Source organism: Erigeron canadensis, chromosome 6 (genome assembly GCF_010389155.1).
Source record: "Erigeron canadensis isolate Cc75 chromosome 6, C_canadensis_v1, whole genome shotgun sequence".
NCBI classification, from domain to species: Eukaryota; Viridiplantae; Streptophyta; class Magnoliopsida; order Asterales; family Asteraceae; genus Erigeron; species Erigeron canadensis.
The window spans coordinates 25,408,004-25,426,383 of record NC_057766.1 but is presented as its reverse complement, the minus strand read 5'-3'; the positions used below and the strand labels follow the sequence as shown (position 1 = coordinate 25,426,383).

General features: G+C 31.8%; 2 protein-coding genes across 2 annotated transcripts; one reads left to right on the top strand and one right to left on the bottom strand.

The window, feature by feature from the left end:
- Nucleotides 1-5,338: 5,338 nt before the first annotated feature.
- On the top strand, nt 5,339-7,075 carry LOC122604544. Its single transcript, XM_043777429.1, has 3 exons — nt 5,339-5,801; nt 6,123-6,458; nt 6,603-7,075. The coding sequence occupies exons 1-3, from the start codon at nt 5,339-5,341 to the stop codon at nt 7,073-7,075; spliced, it is 1,272 nt and encodes a 423-aa protein (XP_043633364.1).
- Nucleotides 7,076-16,430: 9,355 nt separating this feature from the next.
- Nucleotides 16,431-18,142, bottom strand: LOC122603732 (trafficking protein particle complex subunit 12-like). Its single transcript, XM_043776520.1, has one exon. The coding sequence runs from the start codon at nt 18,048-18,050 to the stop codon at nt 16,944-16,946; it is 1,107 nt and encodes a 368-aa protein (XP_043632455.1). The 5' UTR covers nt 18,051-18,142; the 3' UTR covers nt 16,431-16,943.
- Between the last annotated feature and the right edge of the window lie 238 nt (nt 18,143-18,380).

Here is an 18,380-nt window from a genome sequence, read left to right as displayed (position 1 = left end):
TATATCGAATGACAACTCTAATGAAAGAGAATGAGTATAGATAATTCATTTTAACTTGATATTCCGTAACTGAAATAGCTTTTTACTTAATTTTTTAGGAATTTTTTTTTCAGTTACATAAATTTTAAATCTCATCGAATCTTTCCTTTTAATAGGATCATATATTAATGTTTATATTCATATCGGATTAAGTGGTTGGAGTGGTCTGTTTTTTTTTTTTTTAGTCTATTAAGACTAAAGGAAGTGAGAGGGGGGGGGGGGGGGGACTTGTGTCATGTGATTTGTGGGATACAAAAAGTTGCCCTTAAAAAAGGTGAAACGGATGGATTTTTAAGAGGGGGTAACTTGCACCATGTGACACTTTTAATGATTGATTTCTTGTTTTTTTTATATTTGAAACAAAAATCATATTAATAAACAAATAATATGATTTGCATATAAATAAGCTAAAAAACACACTTTAGTTTTTAAAAGTTATTAATTAGAAATACATTAAAAAAGAACAATTTATATAGTTTTTAAAAGTGATAAATCAATGTATAAATAATACTTGAGGGTCTAGTTGTTAAAAGGAAAATTTAGGGGTCCAAATTGAAAACTTAATAATACTAAAGTAAAAAAAAAACAAAAAGTGGGTCAACTTCTTCTTCATCATCCGATCACTTCTACAAGTAGGTCCACCATGTATTATTTTTTTTAACCATCAAATATACATAAAAGTAGAAAACAACAATACAATTATATGTCTTCTCTCCCCCTTACATTCACTTTGTCTTGGTCCACGCCTCAAAGCCCTATTGAGCGAATCTTCTAGGGCGGAAAATGGAGTGGAACGGGGGAGGTTCGCCCACTCCATTCAGTTTAAGTAATAAATAGACAATTGATGGTTATTTTTGTTTATTAAGTTGAAAAAAAAAATATAAAATTTAACTGAATACATTAACTTTTTATAAGTTCATTGAGTTAAAAAAAAAAGGCCCTAGTCTCTCTAAGGTTAAGGTATCCATCCTAAAGCCTAATAATGCTAAAGGTCCTTTCTTAATTATATGTCTTTATATTATTTAAAATGTTACACAAGATAAGTAAGAATAAAACTAAACTGTATAAAATATTCAAAAGAACATAAAATGCCAACTCTTGCAAGGACATTGGGGGATGAACTAAGTCGATTTTGTGCGACAGAAGACTCGGACATGGACTTTTAGCATGTGTAACAAAGTATAAGAACAATTTCTATGTTATTGCAGTTACAAAGTAATAATCGGTACTCATTTTTATTATACAATTTCTATGAAAAATCATAAACATCATCAAGATAAAATATAGCATCAATAGACAGAAAACTATGTGAACCACATAACTAAGGACAATGATATTATGAAAAACATACTATGTGACAATATTCACTACCAGAATCAATAAAGTCACCGGTGGCATAATTATTTCACTCTCTACTACCATATGAAAAACACATGACTTTTCAAATTTCAAATCATTTTACTCTCCATGTGCCTAGTATAAAACCATGTACCACATATCGCTTTTACACTATATAATACATATATACACCCAAATATACATGTTTCTTTTAATCCCAAAATAAACATATTCACACCATAACATATGTATACATTGAAACACATATCTTCTTTTTGAGCCCAAAATAAACGCATTCACACCGTAATAATTGTGTACACCGAAACACATGTTCCTTTTCATCCCAAAATAAACACATTCATACCGTAACACATGTGTACACCGAAACACACATGTACATCGAAAACTTTATTTTATACCTTAATAAAAAACGCTACAGTACACGATAATTGCACACATATATACATCATTCAATTTAAGAAACACCCCTAGCTACTTTCTATCTGATTTCGCATAATACCTACAAAAACTAATAAGTTCCAACTCATTCCAATTATCCAATGTCAAACATTGATATATGTAAATGTCGTAATTTCACTAAGTCCGACACATACGAATGATAAATGCTCATGTGAATACATTATATTATTATCTTTATTGATAAAAACCTTTTAACTATGACTTCATATCAGATTGTTTGTTGATCATTATGAAACAACGGATTTTCGGCTTCAATCATTGATATTGTTTTGATAATTATCTCACATTGAATCTTCATTGGGTAAGTTTTCGCGAGTTTCCAGGCGATTTCTATTGAAAAGATTTTTGGGTTTTATTCACACGTTATGTTTTTTCATATTAATATTCATATACCTATTCTGCCCTTTGAGTACGTTCCAAAGCTTTAACTTAACACTTATTTACAATAATATAATATTGCCATTACTTCTTATTGACCCTTGATCTAATTAATCAAATGAATGAAATTGGTTATCACAGTTTTCGATAAATATTTAATTTTCTTAAAATCTCAACTCAATATACAAGAGCAATTACCTACGCGTTGCGAAGATGAGATGGTGGAAGTGATACTTAGGACGTCATAGAGTGTGATAGGTTATAGGAGTTGATATGTCATAGAGTATGATAGTCAAATGTCTTAGCCGTACGGGCTCCACTCTCGAATTTAAAAATTTGTCGAAAGTATATCGAATGACATCTCTAATGAAAGAGCATGAAATTTTAAGAACACCCATACAATTTTTTATAATTTATCGATGTACGATTTTTGAGATAATAATTTTGAATGGTTTGGAGGAATAAATGATTTATGAAGGAGAGGGAGAAAAAAATGATTGGTTGAGATTTAAAAAGAGAGAAAATGTATTATAGTTATTTTAGATATATATAGAATAGATAGAAGATACATTTTTGGAATGTACTTAAAATTAATATTAAAAATTTAAGTTTAATGCTGAAAATATAAAGGAAATCTGCTTTATAATATAGTATAGATATAGATATGATTGATAATTTCAAAATATGAAAACCACATGCATATTAATATTTTCAATAATATACATCAAAGCTAATTATATTATTAATAATACGGGTGCTTATAAAAATTTCAATAATATACATCAAAACTTCAAAACTTCTTCCATTAACTTTTTCCTCTATAGATCTACGATAAAAAATTTCATACATTAGCAACCCCATGATACCCATCAAAATTCAGACTTTATTGTAACTTATAAAGCCTTAGGATGTTGTGGTTGTGGTTAGAAAACGACGACACTGATGGTGGGATAACTGTGACGACAACCAAGAGTTTTTCAAATCATATCCATGGAAAGATGACGACTAACAACTTCTTTCAATAAAGATCTATAAATTTTTTAGATACTCATAAAAGCAAAATAGTACAACTAATCAATAAGATTTTACTATTCAATCCAATGGCAAACAACTCAGTATTCAATTGAGATGACGATTCCTTAAAATTAGAAATAACTTTAGGGATAGAGTTGTTAATCTTGACCTTTGAATCAAAATCAAAGGTCAAGATTTAAAGATTTTGAATCTTGACCTTTGATTTTGATTCAAAGTTCAAGATTGATTAAACTTTGGTAATCTCTGTCCATTCAATTGAGACATCTTAAAATATTCTCTTTAAATCAAATTCATGCCTATTATTTGATTGACTATTACTACTGCTAACATTAACAAACTATATGTGAAATCTAGACTTATTAGACAAACAACATCATATCATATAGAAGTTATTGTGCCTTTGTAACCATTCGAATAGATTGGTGGGCAAAGTGATCGTGTCAAAGCCGGAACTTATCTTAGATTTATACGTGTGTGTATAATGTTAAATCCATCGATACGAAATGAAATTAAAAGGTAACATAATTATAAATTTTCCAACTTTATTTATCTTTATAAAATATGGTTACAATAACCATTTATCTAGACTTCGGATTACATATATATTTCATCCAAGCGCTGGAATTTCGACCACAACGCCATCAAACTTGTCAACAAATATAAAAACCCTATTACAACAAAAATTCTCTGTAACATACGCATTAGGTGGAACTTGTATCACCCATAGATCCTTCCTCCATTCCTTGAGAACTTTGGTTGCTTCCTTTGCACTAACTCCAAGCAACTTAGGCCAACGCTTTGGAACACACTTATAAGGAGAGGGAGGATAGGTTTCACATTGGAACCTCAATCTGTCCATGCTTCTTCGCTTTTACTTTTCAAAAATCTTGCATATGAAAATGTACTCTCTTAGATCTTATTTATAGCTAAAACTCATAGAATATTAAATTTATTATATAATATAATTTTTAATATGTGTATATAATATAATATAGTTTGTTACATTATTTTATAGAATATTAAATTTATTACATACTATAAATTATTATTACAAACTATATATAATATTAAATTATATATTACACGATGTAATAATAAATTATATTACACAATTAGTATTTTTTTTTAAACAACAGTGGTGATTTGACTCAGCGGCATGCCTCTTCATCGTCTGGTAGAGATCGACCACGTCACCAGCACAGTCAATCCGAGGGCATGACTGGTGGTGGAAGTCTCACTACCGTTCTGGAGGAAACCAGCTAATTGCTAGAGAAAACCCCCATGCTCCACCTCATTGGCAAAGACTTCCCAATATGCCTTTCAAAGGATAATCCAGGGCGTTGCCTCATAAGTGATAATGATGTATAAAACGTATATCGTGTATGAGAGCGTTGATACATACATTATTTTAGGTCCAGTTTATAGCTAAACTGAAGTGTCTCCAGTTGTATTTGGAGACCAAAAGATTTGTCCAGATATAATCAAAGTCCAGTGATAGTATACAGTTGATGCCACTAGAGCTTCACTCTGGTTGAGATCAAACCAAGAACTGAAGACATTCCAGTTAAAGTTAATGACAATAAGTGGAAGATAGAAAAGATCCATGACAACGAAGCCCAGTTAAAGTTTTACCCTGATCAATGGAGATCATTAGTGTAAAGTACTTACAAAGCTTTACACTGATTACGAGCAATACCTTTTTATTTTTATGCTCTATTATCCGGATAATACTAAGACTAAACGGAGTGGCTGGAATTTCGGCCGACCCTCGCCCTCCCTCGTCCGACGTCGCCCTCCACACCACCCCCGACCACCGATCTTCCTTTTGTCCGACTTCTCCCCCTCGCCCTCTCCCCCTTTGACCACTCCAAACTCCAAAAACTTTCCCCCCTTTCCAAAGCCATTAACGGCTATTTTTTTTTTCTTTTTTTTTAAATTTTCCCCTTCCTATATATATCTTCATCTCCTTCATTTTTTAACAAAACATATATACAAAACACAACTCTTTTTACACACACACATACATCTTCTTCCATTTTTTACATAAATATATACATATATTACGGATATGGATCTTCCACCCTCTTCATCTGATGATTCAATCGATCTCGACGACGCTATTCTTAGTACCGTTGCTTTGACGGTTACTACTATGATTCAAGCTGCGGAAGACGAGGAAGATCAACTTTCGCCTAGAAGAAAAACGGTTATGGAACGTCGACGTGAAGAGGCATGCGCGCGATTGGTCCGCCTTTACTTTGCCGAGCGCCCCGTATTTGGCGCGAGAGATTTTAGACGGCGCTATCGTATGAGCAAGCGGCTATTTTTGAGAATTACAAATGATTTGGAAGAAAGGTATCCATATTTTCAACAAAGAATGGATGCTCGTGGGAAGCTGGGTTTCATGCCGATACACAAGACTACCTCCGCGCTTCGTCAATTAGCATATGGGTGTAGCGTCGACTTGTTTGACGAGCATTTGGAGATGTCGGCTAGGACTTCCCGGGAGTCGCTAATTTATTTTTGTAAAGGTACATTTTATGTATACTTATATCTTATTTACTTACTTACTATATATATAGTTACATATTATTTAGTTAGTTATATCTTATTTACGTACATTATATATAGTTAAATATTATTTAGTTTTAGTTAGGTATATAATATTTACTTACGTATATATTATTTATATAGTTAATTTTACATTTATATAGTTATATTTATATAGTTATATATCAAATACTTACGTACATTATATAAAGTTACATATTATTTAGTTAGGTATATAATATTTAGTAACGTACATATTATTTATATAGTTAATTCTACGTATTTATAAATTATTTAAATAGGTATAAATGAAGTGTATGGACCGACATACCTACGGAGACCTACATCTATGGATCTTGAGCGAATATACGATGTGCATGAGCAACTTCATGGTTTCCCTGGTATGATCGGTAATATTGATTGCATGCACTGGCCATGGGAGATGTGTCCAACCGCATGGCGCGGTTCGCACACCAGAGGGGATGTTGGCAGAACATCATTGATGCTTCAGGCGGTTGCGTCTACTGACTTGTGGATTTGGAATGCATATTTTGGTCAGCAGGGGTCCAACAATGACATCAACTTGTTTGAGGCGTCCCCAGTCTTGGAAGAAATTATATCTGGCTTGGCACCTACAAGTTAATTACGTACTTAACGTTTAAGTATATAATATGTAGTAATATATTATATATGCTTTTGTTAACTAATATTAGCTTTTGTTTAATTTACAACGGGTTTTTATGCAAACAACAACTACTACAAAGCCGGATACTACTTGATAGATGGCATCTACCCTGAGTATTCCACTTTTGTGAAGACTTTTACTGACCCGATTGATGAAAAGAGAAAATACTTTAAGAAAAAACAAGAATCGGCGCGAAAGGATATCGAGAGAGCATTCGGGGTTCTTAAAAAGCGTTGGAAAGTTGTTTGTTTTCCCTCACGGTTTTGGGACAAGCAGAGGATGCATGCTGTGATATACGCGTGTATCACTCTACACAACATGATATTGGAGGATGAAGATAAAACTTTTTGTCAAGACTTCAACGATGAAGACCCGACACTAGACCCGGCGTATTGGGAACAACAAACTCCAATGGAGCAACGGATCGCGAATTCACAAGCCGTACGAAATAGCCAAACCCACAACATGCTCTTAGCGGATTTGGTAGATCATCTTTGGGAAAACAAGAGGGGAAATCATCCACCATACGTGCCACTGGAAGTCGATGACTACTTTAGCGATGATGATTAGTTATTAGTTATTTATTTGTGTTTGTGTATCGAATATTTTTTTTTTATGTGTTTGATGTGTGGTTTTTATTTTTTGTATGTGTGGATTTTAATTTTAATGGTTAGTATTTTATTTTACTAATTATTGAAATTTTGTTATTTTTATAATAATATGAAAATCATAAAAAATTAAAACAAAAATAAAATCAATCATTAAAACCAATCATTGAAAGTGTCACATGGCACAAGTCGCCCCCTACTTAAAAACCCACCCATTTCTATCTTTTTTGAGGGGCAACTCTTTTTACCCTCCATGCCACATGGCACAAGTCGCCCCCTCCTTATCCCGACACCACTCCTCTTAATCTAATTGTCTATGATAAAAGTACAAAAGTGCATAAAGGTGGTTGGTCAAAGTACCTTTACCTATTACTTTAACAAGCATCTTTTTGCTTAGTTGTAGTTTTTATATGTATTTACATAATTAATGGTTATTTTTAAATTTGTTAAAACTATTTTTTAAGGATTTAATATAATATACTTTGAAACTTAAGAAACTTAATCTTTTATATTAGGCAATACCAATGATTCGTTATTATCCCCTTATCATTAATAGAACCCGTCATTCATGAATATGTTTTAGAGGTTTATAGTGCGTTATTTTTTTTTTTGGCAAATTTCTATGTAATATTAATTTAGTTAAATAAATATCCAATTGATCATATCTTAATGTAACCATCATTAATAAATAAAACCGATATATGCCAACTTATACTTATTCAAATTTTGAAGTTTAAAATTTTATAATTTTGACTTTAATTCCGCACTGACTATTAACAAAATTCAACGACAAACATTTATATATGTTTGATTGTATCTTAAGAATCAAGTTTTAGTCATGGTCGATTATATGTCAATCTTTCAACAGCCCAAAACAAGAAAGAGTTGAAGGTTTTAGTATTTTAATTTTAATGGTTTCATTTATGTTTTTTTTTTTTATTTTGGCTCATGTTTACTTTATGAAATTAAAAATATTTGAAGTGTTTTGCCTAATATATACACTTTTTATATGTAAATACATGTTGTTTTTTTTTTAGAACAGCAAGGGCCGGATCACAGGTATCCAGACTGGATACCGTGGACCTACCTGATCCCCTCTCCCCCGCCAGCCCCACCCGGTAAAATCTCCACGAAAGCCAGGACAAAATCCTGACGGGCAATCACAGGCAAAGAGTATCAAACCTGTGACCTCTTGGACAAAAGCCCGGTTGTCCAACCACTGAGGTAATCAGTGAAGGACTATGTAAATACATGTTGACATACTATTATGATAACATTTTTTTCAGACTTGTGCATCGCACGTTAAAATTTAAATAGACTTAAGGAAATTAAACTACAAATTTATATTTTTAAAATTAAAACGTACTAGTCGTTTTTAAAGATATGTGTTAATAGCCAAGGACGAAACTATTTAAGGGCTAAGGGGGTTCCAGCCCCTCCAAAAAAATAAAAATTTTACTAGTTTTTTAAGATACCCATAAAAATAAGTATTTATACTATATATTAGCCCTCTCAAAGATTTATAGCGATAAATATATAGGGGATACGGAAAACCTAATTATCCATAAATCCAGAATACAAGTGAGGAGGCAGGCTCTGCAATTCGAGATATCATATATTAATCGAATCAAGTCAAACAACCCATCAAATTTCAAAATTCCGAATTGACTATTCAAGGTAATTATTTTATATGCTTGACTGCTTGTTTACAGGATTTAATAGAGGCATTTATTTTAGAAAAATGCTAAATAAAGTCTTTAGAGCTTCACTTAACATGCATAAAATGGTTGTACATTTTCATATAAAATGTTGGCCCCTTGATTTTTATGGTAAGTGTACAACTAATTAATGCACTTTAATGAAAGCCCTTAGGTCTTTGTTTAGCAAAACTATTTATTTTATTATATTTGTTGTTTAGGATTAATTAATATCTAAACTATAGTTATTGTATCACTGTGTTGTTTGTATGTATGTATTAAAGATAGTTTATAAATAAACTGTTTATTAAGGTAATAAGGTTGAATGGAGCAAGCCAAAGATCCCACAACGGCACAGCCTATTGTTGTTTCTAGTGTGAAATTTAATATGGGATTGAAGGTTTTTATTGTCTTCAGTATATATATAACTATACGAACACTTTATTCTTTTGCGTATAACAACGTTAGATTTTATGTTTCAGTGAGTTCCGCCCCCTATACTAAGTGTCCAACTTCCGTCACTGTTACTAGCTTATTAATAAATATTAAATAAAGTAAACATATTATGTGAATGCTATATAGAGTTACGAGATGGGTATCTGCGCAATGCGGCAACAACGGGTGGTACTAGTGGCGGTGGTGGTAACGATGTGGTTATTAATCTAAAAGTAATTGACGTAACTAGTAGAGTAGTCATTTTATGGTTAAGAAATGTATCTTTTGTAAATAACTTTATTAAGAATATTATAGAGATATTAGGTGAAAAAATTTTAATTAATTAATGAAGAAGATAAATAGTTTAGATAAATATGGTGTAAAATATTTTAGGATATATTGGGTAGATTTAGTGTGTGAGTTACGAATGTGTTGAATTTAAGAGTATTTAGTTATATTAAAGGTAGAGAGTTGAAAAGAGAGGGAGATACTTTGTTTATTAATACGAGAGAAAATGCCTGCGCGTTGCGGCGGTGAGATGGTGGGGGTGGTAGGTCAAAGAAGGTGATAAGTCATAGATAATGATAGCCAAATGCTTTAGTCATACGGGCTCCGCCTCGTACTTAAAAATTCGTCGAAAGTATAACAAATGATATCTCTAATGAAAGAGCATGAAATTTTAAGAACACCCATACAATTTTTATAATTTATTGATAAATGGTTTTTGAGATAGACGATTTTGAATAAATTAGAGAATAAAATGATTTATGTAGGAGGGAGAAAAAATGAGTGGTTGAGATTTGAATAGAGAGAAGAAAATGAGTGGTTGAGATTTAAGGGTATTATAGGTATATTAGCTATAGATGTTTAAATTTATGAAAAAAGAAGAGGGGTAATTTAGATAGTTTAAATCATCTTTTGAGATTTTAAAAAAGGATAAAATGCTTTATAAGATAGTATAGAGGTATAGATTAAAGTGAGATATATTATGAATTATTAAAATTTATTTTTTAGCTAATAAATATTATTTTTAATATATATTAAAACAAAACCCTTATATTTAAATTGAAACCATTGATTGAATTTTATCTTTTAATTTCTACCATTAAATCATTTTAATGACATTGACTAGAAAATTAGACAATAACAATTTTTGGTCCTCATATATTTTATATAAATGTCTTATAGAGTCCTTTAATTTATTTTAGTTTAATAGATGGCATAATTGAATACCGCTATATAACTTTGTTAAGGCCGGTGCTTATAAAGACCGTCCTAGGGGAGTCTTCAACGAGTGGGACGCAGGACACCGGTGGCACGGAGCGTCCAAACCGGTCGTCTTCGTAGGGGAGTCCTCACGAGGACACGGAAGGACGTAGAGGTGGGCCACGAGGGGAGCGGAGGAAGTTTAAAAAAAAAAAAAAATTTTTGTTTCAAACGGCTAATTTTAGGATTATAAGTTTTCTATATCTATTTAAATCTTATCATTTTATAACGATCAATCAACAACAAAACAACATTTAAACTCATTTCTTCAAACCATTCAATTTCAAACTCATTTTTCAACACAAATGCTAACTGAGTCCTATTTTAATTCGACTAAGTGCCTAGGTGAGTAGGTGGTATAAATCTGGTGGTGTTCACTACGATCGCCTACCACATTCTATTCCTTTGTGATGGTCATCACGATAGAATTATCAATTTTTTTAGTATTGTTACATAATGCGAACATCCTATTAAATAAAAATTAAATTTCAAATATATTACACATCTCAATGGATGGTTGTAGACTTGTAGGTACTATCCTAATTAAATTATTTTTTACATGGCACCTGATTTGCCTATGATTACAATTTACAAGACAAATGTAAAGCACAACTATAACCATCTTTCTTCAAATATTAAACCATATTTAGCATGAGAAATCGCTTAAATAGTTAGATCATTATAGACAAATGATTAATTAGCCTAAAAGGATTAACCTAATTTTTAGTCTAATAATATGAGCCTAACATTCGTCACCATTCAAAGATTTTTAATTTAATTCATATTTTACCCTTATTAAAATTTTAAAACATTTAAACAAAAAACTAAGTTGACCCTTCCTTCTTCTAATCAGTTCAACATTCCATAAATCTACTTTCTCATATTGCATCTGGCTGTTCACTTTCATCACGCAACCACCACTTCATTTTTTGCCCTTAAAATTAAAGTAAGTTTGTAATATATAAATTATTGTCAAATGTTTATTGAATATTTTATAATGAAACCGATTCCAATATGTTTGTTATTTTATTGTCTTACTGAATTTATATATCATTATACTATAGATAGGTTATCATACTTTTTTATTTCAGCATCATAAATTTTCTTTAAAAATTTGTTGTATGTTACTTTTATAAAATGTATTTGATTTCTCTTTATGTGTAGCATGATAAACTTTCGTACATAAAAAGATGGTTCATGATTGGACTAAAAGTTAGGCTGTGTTTGATAATACTGAATGATTATAAAGCCGGAATGGTTCAAAGTTTTAAATGAATTTAATTCTGAATGATAAAAGTATGTTTGATATCGGTTCTGAATGGATAATTTGAATAACAAAAATTACCATTTAACCTTTTTGAAAATTAAATGTAAAAGTTTATAAAAACATAATATCATTTTGAAAGAAAACATAAAAATAACATAAATAATATGATAATATTAAGCTTTTCAAAGACAAATCAAAATTCTTCCATTCCCATATTGATAAGGATAAAAAACTCAAAAGTGAAAGATAAAACTTTGTTGTTTCAGTTTCGAATGAATATACGCACAGAGAGTCAAAGACGATTTCTTTAATTTACTTCGCTCGATCGGTAATAGATTCTTTCACAAATTATGATTTCATTACGTTGCTCAGGAATAAAGAAATTGAAAATACCCACTAATTGTTGCTACTAAGTACTAACCCCACAAGCAAAGATATACGAAAAGTGATATCTATTATTTTTTATATATATTAGCATTAGATAGATCTGGGAATCTTTGTTTTCAAGATTGTCTTTCAAAAAATAATGCATATTCTTGTTTTCAATTAAGGAAATCAGTAACAATTTAATGGAGATGGGAAAAAAAGTTTATTAGCATAAGACATTTGATGATGAAATCCAGATGGTTTAATCGAATAATGGGGAAAAAGAGTGTGGATGGTGGAATGGAAGAGATAAGGGTATTTGGGAAAAAGTTGGATACTGAATGGTTTAGAGAGCTTTTGTAAGTGAATGGTTCAGCACTATTTTAATTCTCATTCAGTATCATTATTTGTTCGGATGGGTAAACGAAACGCTATGAATGCGGACCGATTCAGCATTTAGTCATGAATGATGTCATACAGTTGTAAACAAACACAACCTTATACTTCACAGTCATTCCACCTAGTTATAGTTTACTTTTTCTGTTAGCTAAAAATCCAAATAAACAAAAATAAGATTAACATCATGGAGTTCAATAAGCCTCTCTGTGAAACGACTTGACTCAATTTAAGAAAAATGCGATTTTTTTTATTTGTACTGGCCGTAAAAAGTGGCCATAAATTTATGGTTGATGGCAGTAAATTTACGGCTTAATATAAATTTACGGCCCTTGTAATTTCGAGTTGTTTTCAAACAAGGAAGAAAAAAATCCAAGAGCGAATTACAACCCATTTTTATGGCTAGTTATAATTTAAGCCATAATTTTACGGTTATGTTTTTACGGTCAGTTGTAATTAAGCCGTAAATTTACGACCATCAACCATAACTTTTTACGGCCAGTACAAATAAAATAAAATCGCATTTTTCTTAAACTGAGTCGAGTCATTTCACTCTAAATATAAAAATCCAATGATACATCATGTTTACAAATACAATTTTGGAACCGAAACATTTGATTGGTTGATACATCATGTCTACACGACAACTTATTTTGTTGAAGGGAGTTTTTACTAAGATGCCAATTTTATTTTTTTTAGCAAGAAATCCATGTTTGAAATGTGGGTATTCCTTTCTCTAATAAGAGAATAGGATATGAATAGTGAAAATTTTATCTTTTTGTAGCATTCAAACATTCAGTTTCAAATATTGATTGTGTCATGGGTGTTTAAATTATTTTGTCTCAAATTAATACAAAATAAAGATCGATCAAAAATATATGTATTCTTTAAAAAAATATAAAATTCAAGTTTGATTTTAGAAAAAAAGATTATTTGTATATATGAGAGTAAGTATCCGCGCAATGCGGCTGTGAGATGGTGGGGTGATAGGTCATAAAGTGTGATAGCTAAATGGCTTAACCGTACGGGTTTCGACATCGGATTTAAAAATTCGTCGAAAGTATATCGAATGACATATCTAATGAATGCTTATGGAATTTTAAGAACATCCATATAATTTTTTTTATAGTTTATCGATGTACTGAGATAAAAGATTTTGAATGAATTAGAGGAATAAATGATTTGTGGAGAAGAGAAAAAAAAATGATTGGTTGAAATTTAAGGAGAGAGAAAGGGTATTTGGTAAATATAGAATTGATAGAAAGATATTTTGGGGAAGTAAATGTTGAAACTTAAAATGTTAGACAGAGGAAATCTGCTTTATAATACGAGAGATATTGTCCGCTCGTTGTGGCAGTGAGATGGTAGGAGTGATAGGTCAAGTCATAGAGTATGATAGCCAAATGCTTTAGCCGTACGGGGTCCGCCCTCGAATTTAAAAATTCGTCGAAAGTATATCAAATGACATCTCTAACGAAAGAGGATGAAATTTTAAGATCACCATACAATTTTTATGATTTATCGATATACGGTTTTTGAGATAAAAGATTTTGAATAAATCAATGTTTTCAACCCGGCCGGTCGGACCGATCCGACCGGGATTTTTTTGTGATCCGATCGGACCAACCCCGGTCTGATAGCTGAAATTGAACCGGACTGAACCGGGATGAACCAGATGATTCGCTTGAACCGACCGCAATGTTTTCAAAACCGGTATTTTAGTTATACTGGCGTGGAAAAATTTTCCGGTATTATCGGTAATACCGGAAATACCGACCGGTACGACTATTTTTAATTTATTATATTTTTTGTGTAAAAATCCTACAAAACTTGTTACAATTTAACAAAAATAGTCAAAATGCAATTATAATTTACTTAAAAATAATACCAAATATGTATTTCATAACAAAATATATGTTTTAAAGTTCACAAATAACAAAAAATAACATTAAAGTATCATAAAAATAATTTTTTTAAAAAAATCAAAATTTATTTTTTGAAAATACCGGAAATACCGGTATGGTAATATCGGAAAATACCGGAAAAATACCGGCCGGTATTAAATAGTGAAAATACCGGAAAAATACCGAACTTAAAATAACGACGTGGTCTCCGATACCAATAATACCGGTAATACCGGCCGATATATTGCCGGTATTTAAAACATTGACCGACCGGTGTTTGAACCGGACTGAACCGGTCAAATTAGTAATTTCTAAGTGATAAAACTAAAAAAATGGGATAAAAAGAACAGCCACCACCACAACAGCTCTATCGCATTTTCCACCTCCAGAGCTCTGTCGTGTTTGCCATCCACCACATTTTAGCTCTATTGCGTTCGCCATCTAGCGTCGATGACATCAATGTATTCAGATTCAGGTACCTTGACGATATCGAGAAAAGATAAAACTCGTCGGAGTTTAAAAAATAGTCGATTAGGACGGAAAACAGAAGACGTCTTAATCATCTTGTGTATTGAATCCTTTGAAAAAGAACGTGTGTTTGTGTCTTGTCTGATTTAAAATTGATTCAAGGATTTGTTGTTGCAATTTGCCGATTTGGTGAGATCTGCTTTTTAAGTTGTATATGGAGTTAGATTAGATGGAGAGTGATAAAAGAAATATCAAATATGTGGACATGGAGAGCAAGTGAAATAAAAATGGAAGGCACACGTGATTCTTTTAGCTTTTGCCTACACTCACAAGTCACAATTTGTAGTTGGTAAAGTATTTGATTTGAACCCTTTATTTAATATATTCGTATAAAATATAGGAAATGATTAATCTTCTAAATATAATAGCTTAAAGATCTTTCTAACTTTTAGGTGATGACATATGAAAAAACAAGGTTAAGATTAAATAAGAGAATTAGTGGTATCCACATAACACATGTCATCATATAAAACTATTGGAAGAATTTTTAAGCAAGTTTTTTAAGAAGATAAATCATTTTTCATAAAATATATCTATAGTACGTACATGTATTTGTAAACACGGTCCGATCTCGGTCTAACCGATCCGATCGGTCTAACCAGTAAATTTTAGTGAGAACGGTTCAATGTCCGGTCCGGTTTTCAAAACATTGGAATAAATTAGAGGAATAAAATGATTTATAAAAGAGAGAGAAAAAATGAGTGATTGAGATTTGAGGAGAGAGAAAAAATGAGTGGTTGAGATTTAAGGTTATTATAGGTATATTAGGTTGAGATGTTTAAATTAGTGAATAAAGATTAAGGGTATTTTGGATAGTTCAAATTATCTTTACTTAAAAAAAATGGGCAAAATGCTTTATAATATAGTATTAGATAGTACGAGAGTAAGTACCCGCGCGTTGCGACGGTGAGATGGTGGGATGATAGGTCATAAAGTTTAATAGCCAAATACCTTAACCGTACGTGTTCCGCCCTCGGATTTAAATATTTGTCGAAAGTATATCGAATGACATCTCTAATGAAAGAGCATCAAATTTTAAGAACACCTATATAATTTTTATAATTTATCGATGTACGGTTTGTGAGATAAAAGATTTTGAATGAATTGGAGGAATAAATTATTGATGGATAAAAGAGAAAAAAGATGATTGGTTGAGATTTGATGAGAGAGAAAGGGTGTTTGTTAATATAGAATTGATAGAAGAGGCATTTTGAGGAAGTAAATGTTAAAACTTAAAATGTTAGACGGGGAATCTGCATTATAATATAGTATAGATATAGATATATTATAAAAATTCCTAAAGGGCAATATAGGACCTCAAAGTTAAACTTTAAGCATTAATTATTTATTAAGTGTAAAAAATGATAGGTGTTAGGCTAATAATTAGACTAATTCTTTTAGGCTAATTAATCATTTCTCATCATCATAACACATCCAAATTACATTAGAAAGCTAAAAAACAGTCAAAGAGAAATTGCATTTTTATGTAAAGAATTCTTTTGAAGGTGATTATTTCATTTCATCACATTATTTACATAGTTAACGGGTTGGATCAATGGTTGGAGCTTTTGTTTCTGGAAAAAAAGGTTAAAAGTTCGATCTTCATGCCCAGCAAGGCTGGAGGTCCTTTTCTACCTATGGTAGAACATGAAAGCAGTCTCTCTACCTTTAGTAGGGGTAAGGCTGCCTACATCTCAACCTCCCCATACACCATTGAAGACGGTATTAAGACCCAAAACATGTAGAAAACAACATTGGGAGTTACTTTACTTTACATTATTCCCATAATTGTCCCCAATCAGACGAGACCCATAAACTTTTGGTTATAACTTAGAAAGTTACCTCGAATATGCCTTAGACCATCTCCTACTGTTCACACGTACTTCACTCACTTTTACACCCAAAAATTTTGGTAAAAAGAAATCGATTTCTTAAGAATACTAACCATCAAAAGAATGTCAGCATGTCTGCTCATATCCGAGTACAAGAAGTATCAAAATCATCAGGCGCTACACGAGCAATCCAGCTACCAAGTGTTTTCTTAATATCCGAATGATTAATATAAGCCAACTCATACATACTGCACAAATTCACCACGAATGTCTCGTTCAACGCAGACGTAGGAATCCTCTCCAACGCGTTCTCCATGACCTTGATAGAATCAGACAAATCGCGCATATACATCAAACAAAGCGCCTTATTGTTGATAGCAATCATATCTGAACCATCTCTATCAATACATTCCTGATACTCCCTAACCGCCGATACATAATCCTTTTCGACCATAAACATCAACGCCTTATTCCTATTCACCAAGTTTTTCATCTCAATTTTTTCCCCTGTTCCTTCTTCTTTCACAATTTCCTCAATCACACGAAAAGTCTCCTTCGCGCCTTTTAGATCCCCAAATTGCATCTGTATATACCCTAACTTCGACATCAAAACTGCCTTACCACCAGAATAATTATCATCACTTGATTCATAATTATTTAACAAATCCTTAATCAAATTCAAACACACTCCATACTCTTTATAACTTAAATGATGACTAATTATCGAATTAATCACTAAACACTTCCGTTTCCTCCAGACTTTTCGTGACTCGTTTGTCAAATTACGACTTAATTTCTCTTTAATAAACTGTAACAATACATAAAACCGATCTAACGTTTCCTGACGTTTTCCTAACCTAGAAGGTAACTCAGCGTGTAGCCAACGTAACACGAATGGAGCCATGGAGCCTTTTCGATTAGGATAATGATGCGGATAAGTTTCGTATCTATATATATCTAATCCTTTTTCAACTAAATCTAGCTCATTAATTGCTTCAGAGAAACGACGTAGTTTTGTAAGAGCGATTACATTATACGATAGATACACGAGATGTTCGTGTGGTTTAGATAAGAGAGATCTAGTTCGTGCTTGACTTACTTTATCGAGAATCGATCTCCATGCTCCACGACAAGCGAGATCTTGAAGAGACGATAAATCGTAGCAGAGATCGTTATAGGTTCTGGCTGTATCTATAGTTTCAGTTTCGAGAATTGGTAGCTGAATAATTGAATGTGATGAAGACATTGTTAGAGGATTGAGAAATTGGATGTGATCGGAGATTGATTATTTGTGGGGATGAAAGCGGGAAAAGGGGTAAAGTTTGTTAATTAACGTGTATATCGTGATCTCAATAGAAAACAAAACAGGGCCAAAATAAGTAACAATACTTTTTTAACAATTCAAATGGATTTGTTATTATAGTCTCTATCGGTTACCATTTTCAGTTTGTCCTAAATAAAAAATTTTATACCACTTGTTGACTGAGAAATACCCATACTAGATTTTTATTATTATACCAAACATCTTTTACCTCTTAAGATATCTACACAGCCCCATTTATATCAATTACATATA